The sequence below is a fragment of the Halictus rubicundus genome, chromosome 2, assembly GCF_050948215.1.
Source record: "Halictus rubicundus isolate RS-2024b chromosome 2, iyHalRubi1_principal, whole genome shotgun sequence".
NCBI lineage: Eukaryota > Metazoa > Arthropoda > Insecta > Hymenoptera > Halictidae > Halictus > Halictus rubicundus.
Window position 1 is genome coordinate 15,110,155 of NC_135150.1, and position 16,151 is coordinate 15,126,305.

General features: G+C 49.6%; 1 protein-coding gene and 1 non-coding gene across 3 annotated transcripts; one reads left to right on the forward strand and one right to left on the reverse strand.

Moving 5' to 3' along the window:
* LOC143365392 (knirps-related protein) lies at positions 1-11,342 on the reverse strand. Of its 2 annotated transcripts, none has more exons than XM_076805518.1 (3): positions 10,078-11,342; positions 4,768-4,845; positions 1-1,596 (listed from the first exon to the last, which is right to left on the reverse strand). In XM_076805518.1, exons 2-3 carry the CDS (start codon positions 4,843-4,845, stop codon positions 418-420), a joined length of 1,257 nt encoding a protein of 418 aa, XP_076661633.1. In that variant the 5' UTR covers positions 10,078-11,342; the 3' UTR covers positions 1-417. The 2 variants fall into 2 exon arrangements, with proteins under 2 accessions (XP_076661633.1, XP_076661632.1); XM_076805517.1 differs by lacking the exon at positions 10,078-11,342 and adding an exon at positions 8,051-8,878.
* Positions 11,343-15,800: 4,458 nt separating this feature from the next.
* On the forward strand, positions 15,801-15,872 carry Trnap-cgg (transfer RNA proline (anticodon CGG)). Its single transcript has one exon. It is a non-coding gene; the product is annotated as a tRNA-Pro (tRNA).
* Positions 15,873-16,151: the final 279 nt, after the last annotated feature.

Sequence of the window (16,151 nt, forward strand, 5' to 3'; positions counted from 1 at the left end):
GCGCCGCGTCGCAAGGAGTTTGCCAGGTATTTACGCGCGCGAATTACATTCAACGATTCGGGCGCGAATGATTTGTCTCCGAGATCAAGGCTCGCCTGCCATCGCCTCTCGGGATCATGCCAATTCCAGGCTCCGGGGAATGCAATTAACGATACTACTTCTTCTGGGACGGCTCTCTTCTGGGAATCTCGGCCGGTTATCGGGAGGCTTCTAATTGACGCTCGATGGTCGGGCCGGAAACGGGAACGTAATCGATTACAATATCACGTATCCATTTCTCACGCGCCGCATTTGGGAACGGGGGTTCCACTTTCGACGCCGATCGGTTTCCGTCTTTGTGTGAGCAAACGTCCTCGCACTCCGGCGATTATGCACCGGCCTAACGGGTCGTGGATCGATCGGAAAGTAGTCTTTTCTCTAGGATCTCGTTGTCAGATCAATCGGCGCTGGTTTCCTTTTCAGCGGCGGGCTGCCCCGATCGCTCACGCTCTCCATGTCGATTTCGTCCTCGTCATCGGTCTCGTCCCTCGCGGGAGTGGTCGCCGACTTCATGGACAGGTCCATGGGGTTGTCTTGGGGTGGCGGGTGGTCCGCTTCCGGTTCCGGACTGCATAGCGGGGAACCGTCCTCGGAACGTTTGACGGACACCGGGGATCTCTCCGCGTGCGTTCGTTGGCTCTTCAGCACCGCGTCCAAGTAGAATCTCTTCGTGTACGTTTCGCCGGTGTCCGCGTTCGGGGAGGAACTTTGTCTGGGCGTCTGGACATTGTGGTTGTGCGCGTATCTGTCGTTGTTGTTGTTGTTATTGTTCTCGCAGGTGTCCTTGTTGTCGACGCCGATCGTCGTGGTGGTGGTGGTGGTGGTGGTTGTCGTGGAAATGGCGGTTGTGGTGTCCTCGATCACGGGCGAGTGTCGGAGGAGGTTCGACGAGTGGTTAGGCACCAGAGGATGAGAGGCTCCGTGAGAGGCGTACAGATGGTACGGGGAGAACATGGTGAGGCTCGGCGGCGGCAGGAACGCTGGCGGTATCAGAGACATTCCGCCCAGGTGGAATCCGAGCGGCAAGCTCATCATTTCCTTGCTGAGTGCCGATAGATCGGCCACGGAGGGTTGCAGGTGCGAATGCAACGGCCGGAACCCGGGGTGCCCCGAGTACGCGGCTCGCCGCTCGGATATCTCCACGGAACTGTCGCTGTTATGCGACTCCGGGGAGCTTATGCTCGGCGATGTCGAGTTCTTGTAGTCGTCCAAACCGAGCATCAGCACGTCGTCCTTCCGCTGCGGTCCGTGGATGCCGATCGGCGGGCTCATGGGTTTTCTTTGTTGCTGCGCCATAGGTTGACTGGGCAGAGACTGCTGGAAGTGGTGTTGCTGTTGCTGCTGCTGTTGCTGTTGCTCTTGCAGCAAACAATGGATCTTGAACCAGTTCGACCTGCGACCGTACCGTGAGCCAGACTTCGACATGCCGACCAGCAAGCATTTCCTCAGACGACACGCCTTGCAGGCCGTCCGATTCTTCTTGTTGATCACGCACTCGCCGCCGTTCTTGCACTCGGAGATGCTGCTCAGGTTGTTGTACGATCTCCCGAAGAAGGACTGCAACAAATCGAGAACACGGTTCGTTACTGCTAATGCGGTAATTAAGGTGACATCGTTTTATCCCGCGAGACGGAGCAGCGCGGCGCGCGCGCGCGCGCGCGATTTACATGCAAATTGAGAGCTCAAACATTTAGCGAAAGATGAGCAGCCGCGCGGTCGTTACCGTCGCCGCAGCAGCAGCAAAACGCGTAATGAGCACAGGGTAGTCGTCGTGTCGGTTGGCAATAGCGTGCTGCTCTCGTTGTCTCATTCATGCTGTATACCTACTACGGGGAACGAACCCCGGTGTAGGCGCGTGCGGCCTACTGTGCTCGTGCTAATTGCCCAAATGGTGCAATTCCGTGATTCCGACACCGACGCAGCGCGGCGGCGGCGGCTTTCGTGTTTCCAGCTAGAGAGTCACCTTTCATTCGCATAAATTCCCACGTCATTTCTTTCTGATTTGCCTAAGCGCACGCGTACCTCTCTCTCTCCCTCCGCCCTGTTCCACAACGAATCGATTATACCCCACCGAAAAATGCATCTCATTCCGTGCGGAGGGTATTGCGATCGGCGCCGCGTTATCCTAAATAGACGAAGCGAGAAATAATCCCGTCGGACGCGGCGCGGCGTTACGAAACCCGCGCGATTTAAGACCTCGTTCTTTATAACAGACATCGAGAGAACCGACCTCGTGGCCCGCAGCGCACCATGCATTTAAGCCGGCGCGGGGCCGGTGCACCGAAACACCTACAGCTTCCTGTGCAACCCGCTAGAAAATTCTGCCCTTCGCGCGGCTAATGATCGGCCTTTAAAGGAGAGACGCGAGGCGACGCGGCGCGGCGCGGTGCGCGACGTCCATCCACTTTCGCTTTTTCTGCCCGTACGCACGGCTATATTATTAATCGTTTCTGGTTCGTTTGTCCTGAAAACGAGCTCTTCCTGCGGCCGAATGGTCCCGATGCGCGCGGGCTGTGTGTTCCACTTGTCTCCGTCGCCATCGTCGTCGTCGTCCTCGTCGTCGTCCTCGTCGTCGTCGTCGTCGTCGTCGACCAGGTCGAAGAGAAGGCGAGGGGACCCGAGCCACCGGCAAGAGGAATACGCGCGCGACGCTTCAGGAGCGATGACACAATCGAGAAAATGCTACCGTTATTACGTGCCTCGGATGGTCCCTCCTCTCCTTCCTCTCCGGTCGCGGCACACGCTCCGGGATTATGCAAACGGCACGGCACTTTGAAACCTCGGCCGCAGAGCGCGCCACGCCGGTTGCCTTTTCATCGTCGAACCTTCCAGCCGCGATTGTTACGGTTTCCTTTCGAAAACTCTGACCCGCCGATAAATAGACCGGCTAATTACGCCACGGTGAACTTTCTTGACGCAAAGAAACGTATCTCTCTGTGACTCACCCGTCGCGCGCGCGCGCGCTCGTCGGCAGAAAAAAAAACAAGGGGAACGGAAAAAAAATCGACATCGTGGGCAACAACACTGAAATTCCCCTGTCTCAATGAACGGATAATGAACCGTTGTAGCGTTTCCCATTGGTTCGCCGGACGGTTTTTACGGCGAGCGCGAGGATAATCGCGGTTCGATAAACCGCGGAATCGGTCGCCCGTGTTCGGGTGTCGGGCCTCGCCAAGGACCCGTCGCGTGTTGCGATTCGCGTTCCGTCGAGTTTCACCTTTAGGAACACACCGAGAGAGCCTAATCGTGGGAGAGATCTACGGGAAGACATTGCGCCGGGCCGTGCTCGAGCAGCACGTGTGCGCGTTTCGTCAATTCGCCCCGTGCCCGTGTAGCCTGGCTTCGAGGCGGTGCTTCCGGCGCTTCGCACTTGTCTGCCACAATTGTTTCCGCCCTAGTTCCCCATTACGTCACCTCGACATTGTTTCGTTTCGTTATTTTCGTTTTCAGGCCCATCGTAGCATGTCAGCTCCCCACCGCGCCGACTACGCGCTGTTCCCCTTTACGCTCGAATCGCGGCCCGTACGAGAGATACAGAACGCACGCTACTGCTGCTCTGCTTGCTGCTTGCTGCTACACCAATTCGACCACCAATGGAACTCCAGGTATTAATTGTTCGACCTGGATACCTGTCCTTTCCGATGCCACAATCGCATCTGTCCGCTTTGCTGCGTTCTGTAACGTTTTACGCGACACGATTACGATTCACGGAAACTGTACGCGTTGTTGAGCTCGGGAATCGCGGTGCAATTTGCTTTGTGAGCTCATGCTGTTATCTGTACGTAGCGTGCGCTTCGCAATGATTTTTGACTTTAGAATTGCCGCGGGGGAACGAAATAAATTATCTTGAACTTCGGAACTCTTGAAAATCTATTGAAATCTCAGTCCCTACAATTTTTGTTACAAAATCGATAATTTGGCACTTTTAAAATGGCACCTACGACGAGAAAATGACAATTCTACAGATTTCCAACTTCCGTTCTTTATACCTTTTATTTAATCCTTAGCACTCGAATGGCGACTGTAAAGCGCCACTAAAAATTGCTGTATCATTATCGAAAATATTTTTTACATTATTAAATTTGTTTGTATTTAATAAATTACTAAACATTTCAGTATTGTACGAGTAAATTTTACCATTTTCGTATGTATAACATGAAAAAATATATATACAGAAGAGATATTCTAGGTCGGAAGAAATGTTTTGTTTTGGAGTTCAAATACCTTCGAGTGCAAAGGGTTAATATAGCATACGATTTGACTCTACTAATTTTCTTTGTTGTACTAGCAATTTAACCAGCCAATACGAGCCCACTGCTTTACAAATAATCATAGCAACACGTCTTAACGTCATAATTTTGCAAACTGTGCCCGTGCTCGAAGCCCGGCTACCTTGTAAACGCGATTACTTTCGGAAGTTCGGTTGACACGCATGCCTAGTCAAACGTTTAACCTCGGCCACGAAGCATTTCGTGAAAGCGTTCAGTGTTTCTCAGCTTTACGAAACTGCGGGAAACACGACCACGAGGCGGGCCACAGAACACGAGGAAAAAACACACGCAAAGAAGACATTCGATCGAGACACATCGAGATTGCTTTATCGGAACACTTTTCCCTCCGACAATCGCGCCGATCGCTTTCGTTCGAGATCCGCGTAATCATCGGAAGGATTCTTTATGGAACCGCTGGTAAGCTTGTGAGCAACGAAGAACGGAGAAGGGAACTCACCTTGCAGCCCTCGCAGGTGAACGCGCCGAAGTGGAAGCCGGCCGCGGGCTCGCCGCACACCTTGCACTGTTGGTTCATCTGCAACAAGAAGATAATAGCTTTGTCTGAATTCGTGTTACAGCGATATTAGGCGTCGCGGCGCGTTATCTGCGACCGTGTCGGCCGGGGGCCAAACGCGCCGCGTTTTCCCGAGGATCGTCACTCGCCGGGCGATTATGGGCTTCCGTTCCGGTGGATGACGAAACCGAGGGAAAATAAAAGTGGACGACGCGCGGCCGGGGGCGCGACGTCGCGCAACGCGTCCCAGGCATATTTCTACGGTTCGACAGGATCACAATGCAGGCGTTATCGTGCGGCCAGAACGCCGATCGCGTGATTGGGAAAGAGAAGAGGCTCGGTTGCGCAACGGCCGGCGGTGTACGCGGTGCGCGCGAATCGCTGGATCGTGGCAAAGCGGTGCGTGTTACGTTCAACGAGCGGAAAACCCTCGGTGCACTTGCTTCTTCCCTCTCTGTTCGACCGAGCGACTCCTTTCGCCTTCTTCGGTCGCTCGTCCGGAAAACGGATCGCGGTCCCGTTTTCACACCTTGCCGATTCCATTCCGCCCTCCTTCTCTTGCGCGCAACAAGAGATCTGAAAACACCAACGACGAGGGCGCAGCGCCGGTAAAACGAAGGTCCCGATCGACCGTCGTGAAACTACTCGACGATACAGTTTTTACGACTGCCTCTGCACCGAGAATTCTAATGAAGCCCGGGAATATGGGACAATAGTACTGACCCACATACGTAGCCCGAGGGTACGCCGTGTCACCTGCGGCGACTTTCATACATGACAGACTGTCGCTAAATGGGAAAGTAAATCTCAGCTAATGGAAGAGACATCGATTGTTTGATCAACGGAGTCTCTCTTTCCTGACCTACACCCCACAGTCGTTGACTCTTCTCATTCGCGGACGCTCGGCGTGCCTACGCATACTTTTAATTCCACGTTCGATTCTTTTTTTTTTCTTTTACCTTTACACGTTCCTTCCCCCCCCCCCCCTTGAGACTCTGCTAGGTCGAAAACCGCTTATGGCGGTACCTCACCTTACCCATTGGCAGTGTAATTCTTGCTCCTGCACTACATCCTCCAAGTGACACAAAGAGAAGATATGTCTACTCTCAGATTGTAGGTTCCGATGCTACACAAACCTTCCCAAAAGTAGAATTCTAATTTTTGACGTGAATCTTGGACTTATCTCAATCTTTTTCTCAATTACGTCCTAAACTCTGCTTCATCAATTGACAGTGATTTTTGACTGGGCTTAGGAATTCATTTTCATTACGAGATGTCCAGATAAACCGAACTGTATTGGAGTCTTTCCAATACAAAAGGGTTAGGACAGCATCCCCTATAATACATTTTAAATTTCTAGCTTTGGTTTCATTAATTAAATTCCTCTCATTTTGTAAGAATCTCTGGGGTTCATATTGTAAGCTAAGATTTAATCCGCCACTGTATATATTGTTCATGTAAATACTCATATGCTCATATTATTGATAAAACGACCGTCGAAAAACGAAAAACGAACGAGACGATAAAAGGACGAGCAGTCTCGTCAGGTCCGCTACCGGAGAAAGACGTGTTGTTAATAAATGATTTTATGCTTCCCGTCTGTTTAAATCCCTTACAATATTTGGCACTTAACGCGTTGAACAAGATGGCTCGAATGAGCCGACAGGAAAGATCCTTGCCCCGGAATAGATCCCGTGTGAAATTGATTATCCGATCGCGTCAGGGGACTCGTCTGCGTACGTGGAAGTCGATGAGCAGTCGTCGACTTCCTGTCGATGACTTTCATGCCCGCGACGCCTTGGAATCGTAAACAGACTGGGCATTTGAAATTTCGTCGGTCGGTTCGGGGCCGAAGATGAAGAAAGCCGCGGGATTATGGCAACGCGATTGCTTCAACGTTATTTTCGAATCCAGCGGAAAAACTGGCGTATCCGTGCGATGTGGCAATCGTCGCGGTTTGCTTGGTGGACCTCGACGATTGCTCCGACACGGCGCGAAATCGAGCGAGCGAGCGAGCGAGCGAGCGAATCGTCTGGGAGGAAAGAGAGAGCGTCGGTTAATTGAATTTAAATGACGACGTATTCTCGTTAAATACTGCCTGCGGGCCTGGTTGATATTTGAAGTGGGGGAGAGAGGGACTACGCCGCGTCTCTTCCCTCGGCTCGTCTGGTTTGGGCTCGGCCCCAGAGGGATTGTTCTGCGCTATTAATTACCGATAGATGCTGGCGGATCGATAGTCGCGGTTAACGGCTCGACGACGACGACGACGGCGGCGGCGACGAGGACGGTGCGCGCCCGAGGTATCGCAACCTGCACTGATTGCAGGTGTGCATCCGGTGAGCCATTCAGGGGGTGCCTGCATACTCGAGCGTTTCACGTCGATGCGGTTGCAACGTGCTTTAAAGCCATATTGTTACGGTTGCGTGTCGCAACCGGGCCCCGCGCGCGCGACCGTTGATACCGGCGAGTTTACCGGCTTAATAGAATCGACGACGCGCAAAAGAATGATAGATGATTCAATGTTCCCCGCTAATAAATGACTTTTAATTATGGCCTCTCCGCGGGCACAATAAAACGGTTGATTAATTAACCCCGCGCCGCGTTCGCGCCGACGGACCGTGTTTAGGAGTTACTTAACGGAGTCGCTGCCTCCGCGTCGCTAATGATCGTAAAATATTGGGACGATAATTATTTCTAATAAATCCCGCGTGGTTCCTGCGACTATTCCGCCGATCGATCATCGCGGAAGAAAAGTGAATACAACACCGTAGAGAAAGTTCGCGGATCCTCCGCTCCGCGCCGCGCCGCGCCGCACCGCGCCGGGAGGAAAGTCGAACGATAATGGCCGAGGACCCGATACATTTGCCGACGGATTTCCCCGCTAAGACCGGGACCCAGGTGGTGTGGGTAATAATCATCGTCGCCCGAGATCCGATCGCGGACACCAGATATCGATACCGCGCGACTATTGCGCTAGCCGATCGAACCGTGTGAATCGTAACGAGTCCCCCTGCTAACGGCTGGTTACTTTCGAGCCGGTCGGCTCTCCCCCGCGCCCGACACTCTTTGATCATCGTCGATTCCACGGAAAGACACTCGACGGGACGCGGTAAGGTGCAACCGCGAGCACGTTTCAACGTTCAAAGGGATCAATCCGAGTTCCTACGTTCCCGCTCCGGCGATTGTCCTCCTTTCTAGAGCTGACCTTCTCGATAAAGACACTTACCCGCTCCTGATCTTCCGCTTTCAGAAAAGAATGGCATCGGTCCGCGATCATCTCGACAGCGTTAAACACCGTCCTTCTCGTCCCGATACCCTACGTTAGAGAGAGAGAGAGAGAAAGAGAGAGAGAGAGAGAGAGACTCACGTCGAATTAGCGGATTCTTTCTTCGTTTGCATGCGCGTGAAAGTCGCACGTTTGGTCTACCAGCGGAACTATTTTAAATGACCGACGCCTCGTTACTTTCGTCGCGCGGCACCGCACCGGGAAAACAAGACGCCTCTAGAATTCCCCAGCTGGATTTTTCGCCCGACGACGCACGCCCGCGGAAATCGTCTCGGTTCTCTGTTCTTTTTTTTCTCTTTCTTTTTCTTTTTCGAACGCGATCCGAGAGGATCCAGGACGGTTTACGACCGGCACCAGCCACCTATGGTGTTCTCTCCGAGTCGTTAAAACGTCCCGATGTTTTTCGCCATTCACGCTCGCCTCGAATTTTTAACGTACACGGGGTCGAACCCCGGGATTGTAAAAAAAGGTCCGAGGAGCCGCTTTTTCGCCAAGGCCTAGAGAGACCGTTACCGTGCCTTTTTATTGGTGAAAAATGGCTCAGGCTCTATTTCCTTCGAGCTGTAAAGTAGCCGGCCGGACTGGATCGGCGGTGCGGGCTTACTACGGACAGGTCACTTTTTTACTGCTCACTGCCGGCTGCAATTATCGGGGACGATTTGTAATAAAAAGTAGTGGTCGTCCGTGCGACACTTGCAGCCGGTTGCCCTACGTTATCGTCCGTTTTCGAACGATCTGGCCGAGTACCGAGCTTCCCGAAGGTTCCCTCCACCTCGAACGCTATTGTTGTTACGGACGACCTCGATTTTGCTTTATGCCCGCGACTAGGAAAACACAGCGACGATTTTCGTCTTCTCGACGATTGTTCGTTTTTTTTTTTTTAACATGACCGTTGGACAGCTCGAACACGCATCGGACACCCTTCCGCGAGCTCATCTTCGCGAGGCAACGCGATCCAGTTAGCAGAGAGCAGCTTCCGGTCTTTCGAAACGAAACGCCGTTCCGCAACGCGCGCTCCGCCGCGGCGATCGGCCTTCGCGCGATGCAACGTGGACCGTTTGTGTTTCCGATGCTATTATTCCATCGCTCCTCGATAACCCGATTCAGATTCGTATCTAACAATCGCGCAACGCGTCGGACACGCTCGAAATGGGAACGCGTCGCCCGCGTTTCCCGCGAGCTGATTCGTTTGCACATATATTAACGATCAAAATTACAGTATCACGGTGTCAACGAGTTACGCGATTTAGTCTCCGTTGAACCATATTTTGTAAAGACACACTGAACCAATATCGCGCAGATTTTCCTTTTTCTTCTTCACATATAAAAGAAGAAGCGACAAAATTTGCTCGATGTTGTTTCAGCATGGGCATAACTTGACGCGTCGTTAATCGGTCGAAACATTGTGTGTTAATTATCCGTAAACCGTCGGAATCAATTTTGCAACGGACTCTCGCCGCGGTTTCTTCTCGACGAGCTCGAAATGACCGCTATCGTCGCGATCGGAACAGATACGATCTGCTAGTCGGTGTTAAATGAAATTAGTAATTAAGCTTAATCACGACGACCGAAGGTACGCGAGAGCCACGGCCTTATCGCGGATTCCCAGACTGGTATCGTTGGAATCTTGTCGGACAGCGAGGCTTTTCGCTCCGTGACACGACCAACGACAAAGAAATCGGTCGGCCAGACGCGCTCAAATTACGAAACGCACGCGTCCTTCGCCGCTTCTGCTCGCTCGTAGGTGTACGCGATTCAGCTCGGCTTATTCGACGAAACGAACCGCGTTGCACGACGCGGAGGCTGATACTAATTGATTATTATCGGTCGCGAGTTGCGATCCACTCGACGCCGAGCGATACGTTCCCGACCAACGTCAATACGATCGAAAATATCGAAAACGCGTTGACCTTCCTCGGCTCGACGCCAAACCGATCGCTGTTAGAATAAAGAATATTCATGCGTACCGTGACAGTAAAACCGTCCAACGCTGTCCAAGAGTGATCCACGGCGGTGTCAATCGTGCGGTCGGTAATATCTCAAGAGCGGCACACTATCCAAAACACTTTGTCACCATGTCGTATTACGGAACTGTCGCAAAACAGATTCGTGGACACTGATCGATCGGCCGCGGGCCACCGGAGCGTCGGCAGCCGTCAATCCCCTGGGAAGTCCGGCGCGAGAGATCGAGCGGATCACTGACAAACTCACTTTTTCGTCCCTCGAACAACACAAAATCTTCGGAAGAGCGTCGTTCTCACTGTTCGACGCGAGAACCGTGATAACAGTTCGTGTCACTGACGTTGCGCGGGAAAATCGGCGAGACAGTTTTCGACAGATCACTCGACGGAAACGTCAAACTGAAATCCACTGTTCCTATTTGTATCCTTGGAAGAGGGGCGAGCGGAGGCCGAGCGTGTTTCACCGATGGCCAGAGATGACACTAACCAGGAAATGTCGACAGAAGTTTCGGCTGAACCGGATAACGGAAGAAGAAACGACAGAAGGAAAAAAGAGGAGGAACATGAAGAAGATTCTTGACGCGGCGATGACCGTTAGGTGAATGACTTTGGAAGGCGAGGGTGTCCACGTCGATTCTTGAATCAGCCCCCACCTCCGATTATTTTCTACGGTCCCACTTCGTTCGCTCGATCGGTCGGTCGGCCGCTCGTTCGTTCGTTTGTTCGTTCGTTCGTTCGTTCGCTCGTTCGCCAGCTAGGCTCGTGCGCTCTCGTAAGTATACTTCGAATGGGCCTTATGGGCACACTGTGCGTCGGATCAGCGGAGAAGCGTGCAGGGTCCATCCGTGGCACAGGTGGGCCGCGGGTCCTATCGTACCTTTGGTGGGGGGTCCTGCCGGACGGCCAGAGGGATCCTCTCGGGCTCCGGGGAGGGGGAACAAGGGAGGGGCCTCACCACCTTACCATCTCTTCGCCTCCCTTCCTCCTCCTTTGCCCGGACCTCCTACCCTCGACGATCTCGTGGACCTACGAGACACGGGTTTGCACGCTGACGGTATCGATAAGGATCCTGCGGTTTCGAGGACCTTTTCTCTACTCCCTCCCCTCTCCCTCCCTTCCTCCCTACTCCACCTCCTCCTCCTCCACGCCAGCTCGAATCGACGGTAGGATCTGCGCGGTAGCAAGTATCCAATACTTTTTTACGATCGTGCTGGATTTGAGAATCGCTTATGTAAGATTCTTTTCGACAGGACTATCCGGAAGATGAAAGACTCGAGATGAATCCGACGGGTCTCCTCGCATGAACAACAGCTAATCTTGTTTTTGTTGGCTCAATGTTCGAGGACTCGCTGAGGCTTTCAACCGTCGAGAGGATAACTGCGTTCTGAGTGTGCTCGAAAAAGATGCAGTTCAAAGTACAATACTCTTCAACGGAAAACGCAATATCTGGTCTGTTTTTAATAAAAAGACAAATTTTCTGGTCACATTTCCTTTCATACACTCAGGTCTTATGATGCGCAATATCATGCTCGCTTTATGGCATAACACTGCCAGTGAAAAAAATTTAGTTAAGACTACCGAAATGGTTTAACGAAAATTAAAAGAAATTTTTTTGAAAGTTGACACTTTTTGTCAGATTTACACTGCGTGAGTTGACCAATAATAGAAAAATTGTACATAGTACTGTACTAAAATAATTACTAGGAAAAGGTTAGGTTGTTCTGAATGTATTATGACTATTAAAAGAAGAAATACATGTTATTCAATTCCCTGTTTTTAGAATTTGATGCAGGAAGATTTTATTTTGCAGAAAGATCCGCAGTCCAGTAATCACTTTCATTTCTGCCAAATGTTCATATACATTCACCTAACACAATTGTTTCCGTTTTCGATAATAGATCAAGGCATTTTACAGGAAGTCATATAATCCAACCTTAAAAATTACATTCTGAAGGTAAAAAACGAATTGAAACCAACAACCGATTAACCTTCTGTGTTCAAGTACAGTATAGATTGTTTAGTATTACTCACAGCACAGATCAGTGCTAAAATTAGTTTAAAGAAATGTACCCCGTACTTGTGCAGAGTAACACAATTCTCGCCGCGTGTCCTTGAAGATCCAACCACGGCGGCTCGTAGATCATAGAGATCTTAATGATCGATAACAGCTTTGGGGATTGTGTTGGTGATATACGAAAGCATGTTCAGGCATTCCTCGTCGCCTTTCATTTATTCCATTTTACCTGGACGAAATGCTGCTTGCGTTCCACGAAGAATGGAAACTTACGTATTTCGAAAATCGAAGTTATCGATGAACGCATCGGGGACAGGACACTTTCGCCTTCGGGTAATCGAGTGTCCGTTGTGGTATTGATACTTGATTGGTATTGTAGTTTGATCTGCAGTAAAATTACTGTTATGGAACTTCTTTGCAGTTTATTATAACATTTACAGCGTTTTAAATCGGTTCTTACAGCCTCAAGTTTTCAAAAAAGGTTGAACTTTAAATACAAGTTGGAAAGAAAATTGAATGGTATTATCAATTTTGATTGAACTTTAACATTTTGCATCGAGATGAGTTTATGTTCTCTTTATTGAAACTAAACCTCGTTTAATTATTATATTCGGTATTTACGAGCGCCTGTGACGTATCGATAAACAACATTGTTTTCATATGTAGAAATATGCGCGTTTCGAGCACGCATGAATATAATTCATGGCCGACGCATTATTGTTGACCGAAACATAATTTAAACGCATCGTTGTGCCGAGATTAATGTTCGCTGCAAATTTCGAAAGAGTTTATAAAACACTCGTAAAACCACTTTTATTCTTTTACGGTATATGAAAGTTTAATCAAGAGTCCCGCGGCAGAAGACAAGACAACGCGGTCGCTTTTGTGTCGGAACGGTTCGTCCGAGGTAGTTCTAATCGTTCCTAAAGCTTTGCCTTTGCTTCCAGAAATATTGAGGGGATTTCTAGAAAAACGTGTAGTTTCACCGATCAATGGAAATACGGTAGTACGGTCTCTGGTGGACGAGAGGCCATGCTGGCGCAGACGGTAAAGGCCAACGCGGAACAATAGGTTTTACTATGGTTTGTACGAAAAAGGCCGAGAATGTCGTAAAGTGATGATGGTGGTGATCGAATCGCTTAATCGGCCCCTAGGCCTTTTACGATGCGAGCTCAGCTTTAATTAAAAAGTACGCGCACCGCTGGCCTACCTAACCGGGACACCCTAAAAAAAAAAAAAAACGCACCGTTATAAAAAGTGTCTCAAAAATTCCTACGATTTTTGTAGGCTACACTCCACATTTTTACGACCACGCCGTTTTGCTAATCTTTATGGGCGCAAAGTGCCGACCAAACGGTCGGAAAGCGTGTCTCCGTGGACCCGAAGTTTAAAAAAAGCATAAAATAAAAAGGAAGAACAAAGAACGCGAAAAAAAGAGATCCGACGCGTTGATACCACAATAAACGCGGCGTGCGTTTTTTCTTTTTTTTTTTTTTCGTTTCCTTTTGTCGTGCCGTGACGTCGATCAGGAAATTTCCGTTCGAGTTCCATCCGAACCGCACAACCCGACAAGCCCCGGGAAACAAGGAAACGTATTCCCAGTTGGCTGGGAGCGTGTCGTGTAGCGTTTTATCATGAATAACAATGTCCATTAACGTTAACACGGCACCGACCCCGCTTGAAAAATCGGGGATCACGCTTTCATTTCGCCGGGCAGATACATCTTCCAGTAGGAAAGAGGTCTTTTAGCCTCGAGGGGGGTAATTAGCCCCTACCCTAATTCGTTTGGATCTCCGAGGGTCGTCTAAACGGCGATGCACGCGAGAAGCTATCCGAGGCCTGGCCGTGTCGGGGCGGCCGTAATCACGCCGTTGCGATGAAAAGTAATTGCGATCTTGCCGACCTCTGCTGCAACTTTGTACCGGGGGGAGCCCGTGGATCCTAACCCGGAGGAGGATCCATCCGGCTGGCAGGGCAGATACGCGCGAGAGCGCCGTGCTAATCACGAATGCAACGTTTGTACCACAGGTGGCGCCACGCGCACCAACTTCGAGCTGATCGCCGATCGCCGGCCCCCATTCAAACGAGCTAATTAACGCTTTTTCTTTCTGTTAGGCCGCGATCGAGTTGCTTCCCAGGCTCCCGGGGAATTCTCAATGACGGGACAAAAACCATGACGTCGATACGCTAACAGCCGATCAATTAGGTAAACAAGCCTCCCCGATCGCTTGCGTGTTTCACGCTTTTTTATTAGGCAGACCCATAAGTAATCAATTATTTTGAAATCTAAAACAAAACTTTGTAGTAAATTCAAGTTTTTATTTCTTAATTTATTATATAATCTCCATCATTATCAAGGACAGTTTGCCATCTTTTCTGAAAATTTTCAGTCCCCCTCTTATAGAAATCCAGGGTTCGTGAACCAAAATATGACTTAAGGTACCTCATTACATCTTCTACAGAAGTGAATGTTTTATTTCTTAAACAATGCTCCAGAGGTCTGAAAAGAAGATAGTCAGAGTTCCCATTGCAATTCTTTGATTTTTTCCTGAGTGAGTATGGGGCCGGGCATTGTCAATTTGCAGTATTACACCCTTTCTGTGGACTAAAGATGCCCTCTTTTCCAATAGTTCTGATTACAGCCGTTGTAATTGCTGACAATACAACTCAGCGGTAACTGTTTCTCCAGGCTCCAACAACTCAAAGTGAATTATGCCACGACAGTCCCACCAAATGCACAGTAACAGCTTTCTAAGTGATAAGCTAGGTTTAGGGGTTGATATTGCCGTTTGATTTGCAGAAAGCCATTGCTTGGAACGCTTTATGTTATCACAAAGAATGCATTTTTCATCTCCGGTAAAGATTCTGCTAAGAAATGGATCTCTACGAAATCTGGATAGCAATGAAGTGCAAATTGATCGACGAATATTCTTGTTGGTCTCAGATAATTGATGCGGTACCCATATTCCTTGCCTATATGCCTTTCCCATTTAGTGTAGGTGCCTTTGTATAGTTGACCATGTGGACCCAAGGCTTCTCGATAATTCTTGTATACTTAATTTTGGATCTGTTTCCACTAGACATTTTAGGGTGTCATTATCAAATTCAACTGGTCGTCCACTTCGAGGCCTGTCAGCGAGATCATAATCACCAGCAGCAAACCTTCTGAACCAACGTTGACACTTGTTGACCTTCAATACATTTCCATAAACATTGCAAATTTTCTTTGTTGTTACCGTTGCATTAAATCGCGCATGAAAATGAAAAAGTATCCAATGACGAATATGATCCTCGGAAGGTACGGACGCCGCCATTTTATTACAGGATTTTAAAAAAGAATTATACTTTTTAGAATATTTAGAACACAGGCTGCTTTACCGAAAACTGTAAAAGAATACGTGTTTCCTCTTCAACAAGCTGTACAGAACTAAAGGCGAAACAAATTCTTTGCAAATAATTGATTACTTATGGGTACCCCTAATATCATTATCGAACATGCTTTTTCGCGCCCACGGTTAAGAAATTAATCGATCGTACGACGTTTGCCTCCCGGTCAAGTTCGTTTATTGATGGGAGGATTTGTTTCGCGAGCGATACGCTTATCGGACGAACAGATAGTGCGTCGGTAAATATTGCAATTAACGAACGGCGATACGCTATCGCGGATTACGCGCTTCCCGGATTTATACGGGTTTAAGGAAAACACCAGCAAGCCGGCTCGTTGGTCTAGGGGTATGATTCTCGCTTCGGGTGCGAGAGGTCCCGGGTTCAAATCCCGGACGAGCCCGTGGAATTTCTTTACTTTTACTTTTTACGAACGCACACTTTCACGCGGCCACAGTCGAAATTTCGACGACTGAATGGAACCGTGAAGTAACCTTTCGGGTCTCCTCTATGTTATTCCCCTAACGGTACCTCTTTTTTCGTCATGCTAATCCCTGCTCGTCCTCATCGTTCACTTTTTTACTTTCGTTAGGACAATTACGACACACCAAATCCTCCTCTTTCTTTTTCCTAATAGTCTCGCTCGATATCGCCGCTTAAAACTCGTGCGTTTGTGTGCCGG

Excerpts from the sequence above, each read along its gene's own strand:
- LOC143365392 (XM_076805517.1), bottom strand. The coding sequence starts at position 8,101 with ATGATCGCGGACCGATGCCATTCTTTTCTGAAAGCGGAAGATCAGGAG. Across the intron at positions 4,846-8,050 it reads AAGCGGAAGATCAGGAGCGG|ATGAACCAACAGTGCAAGGT; the intron begins GTAAGTGTCTTT and ends TTCTTGTTGCAG. Across the intron at positions 1,597-4,767 it reads TCACCTGCGAGGGCTGCAAG|TCCTTCTTCGGGAGATCGTA; the intron begins GTGAGTTCCCTT and ends GATTTGTTGCAG.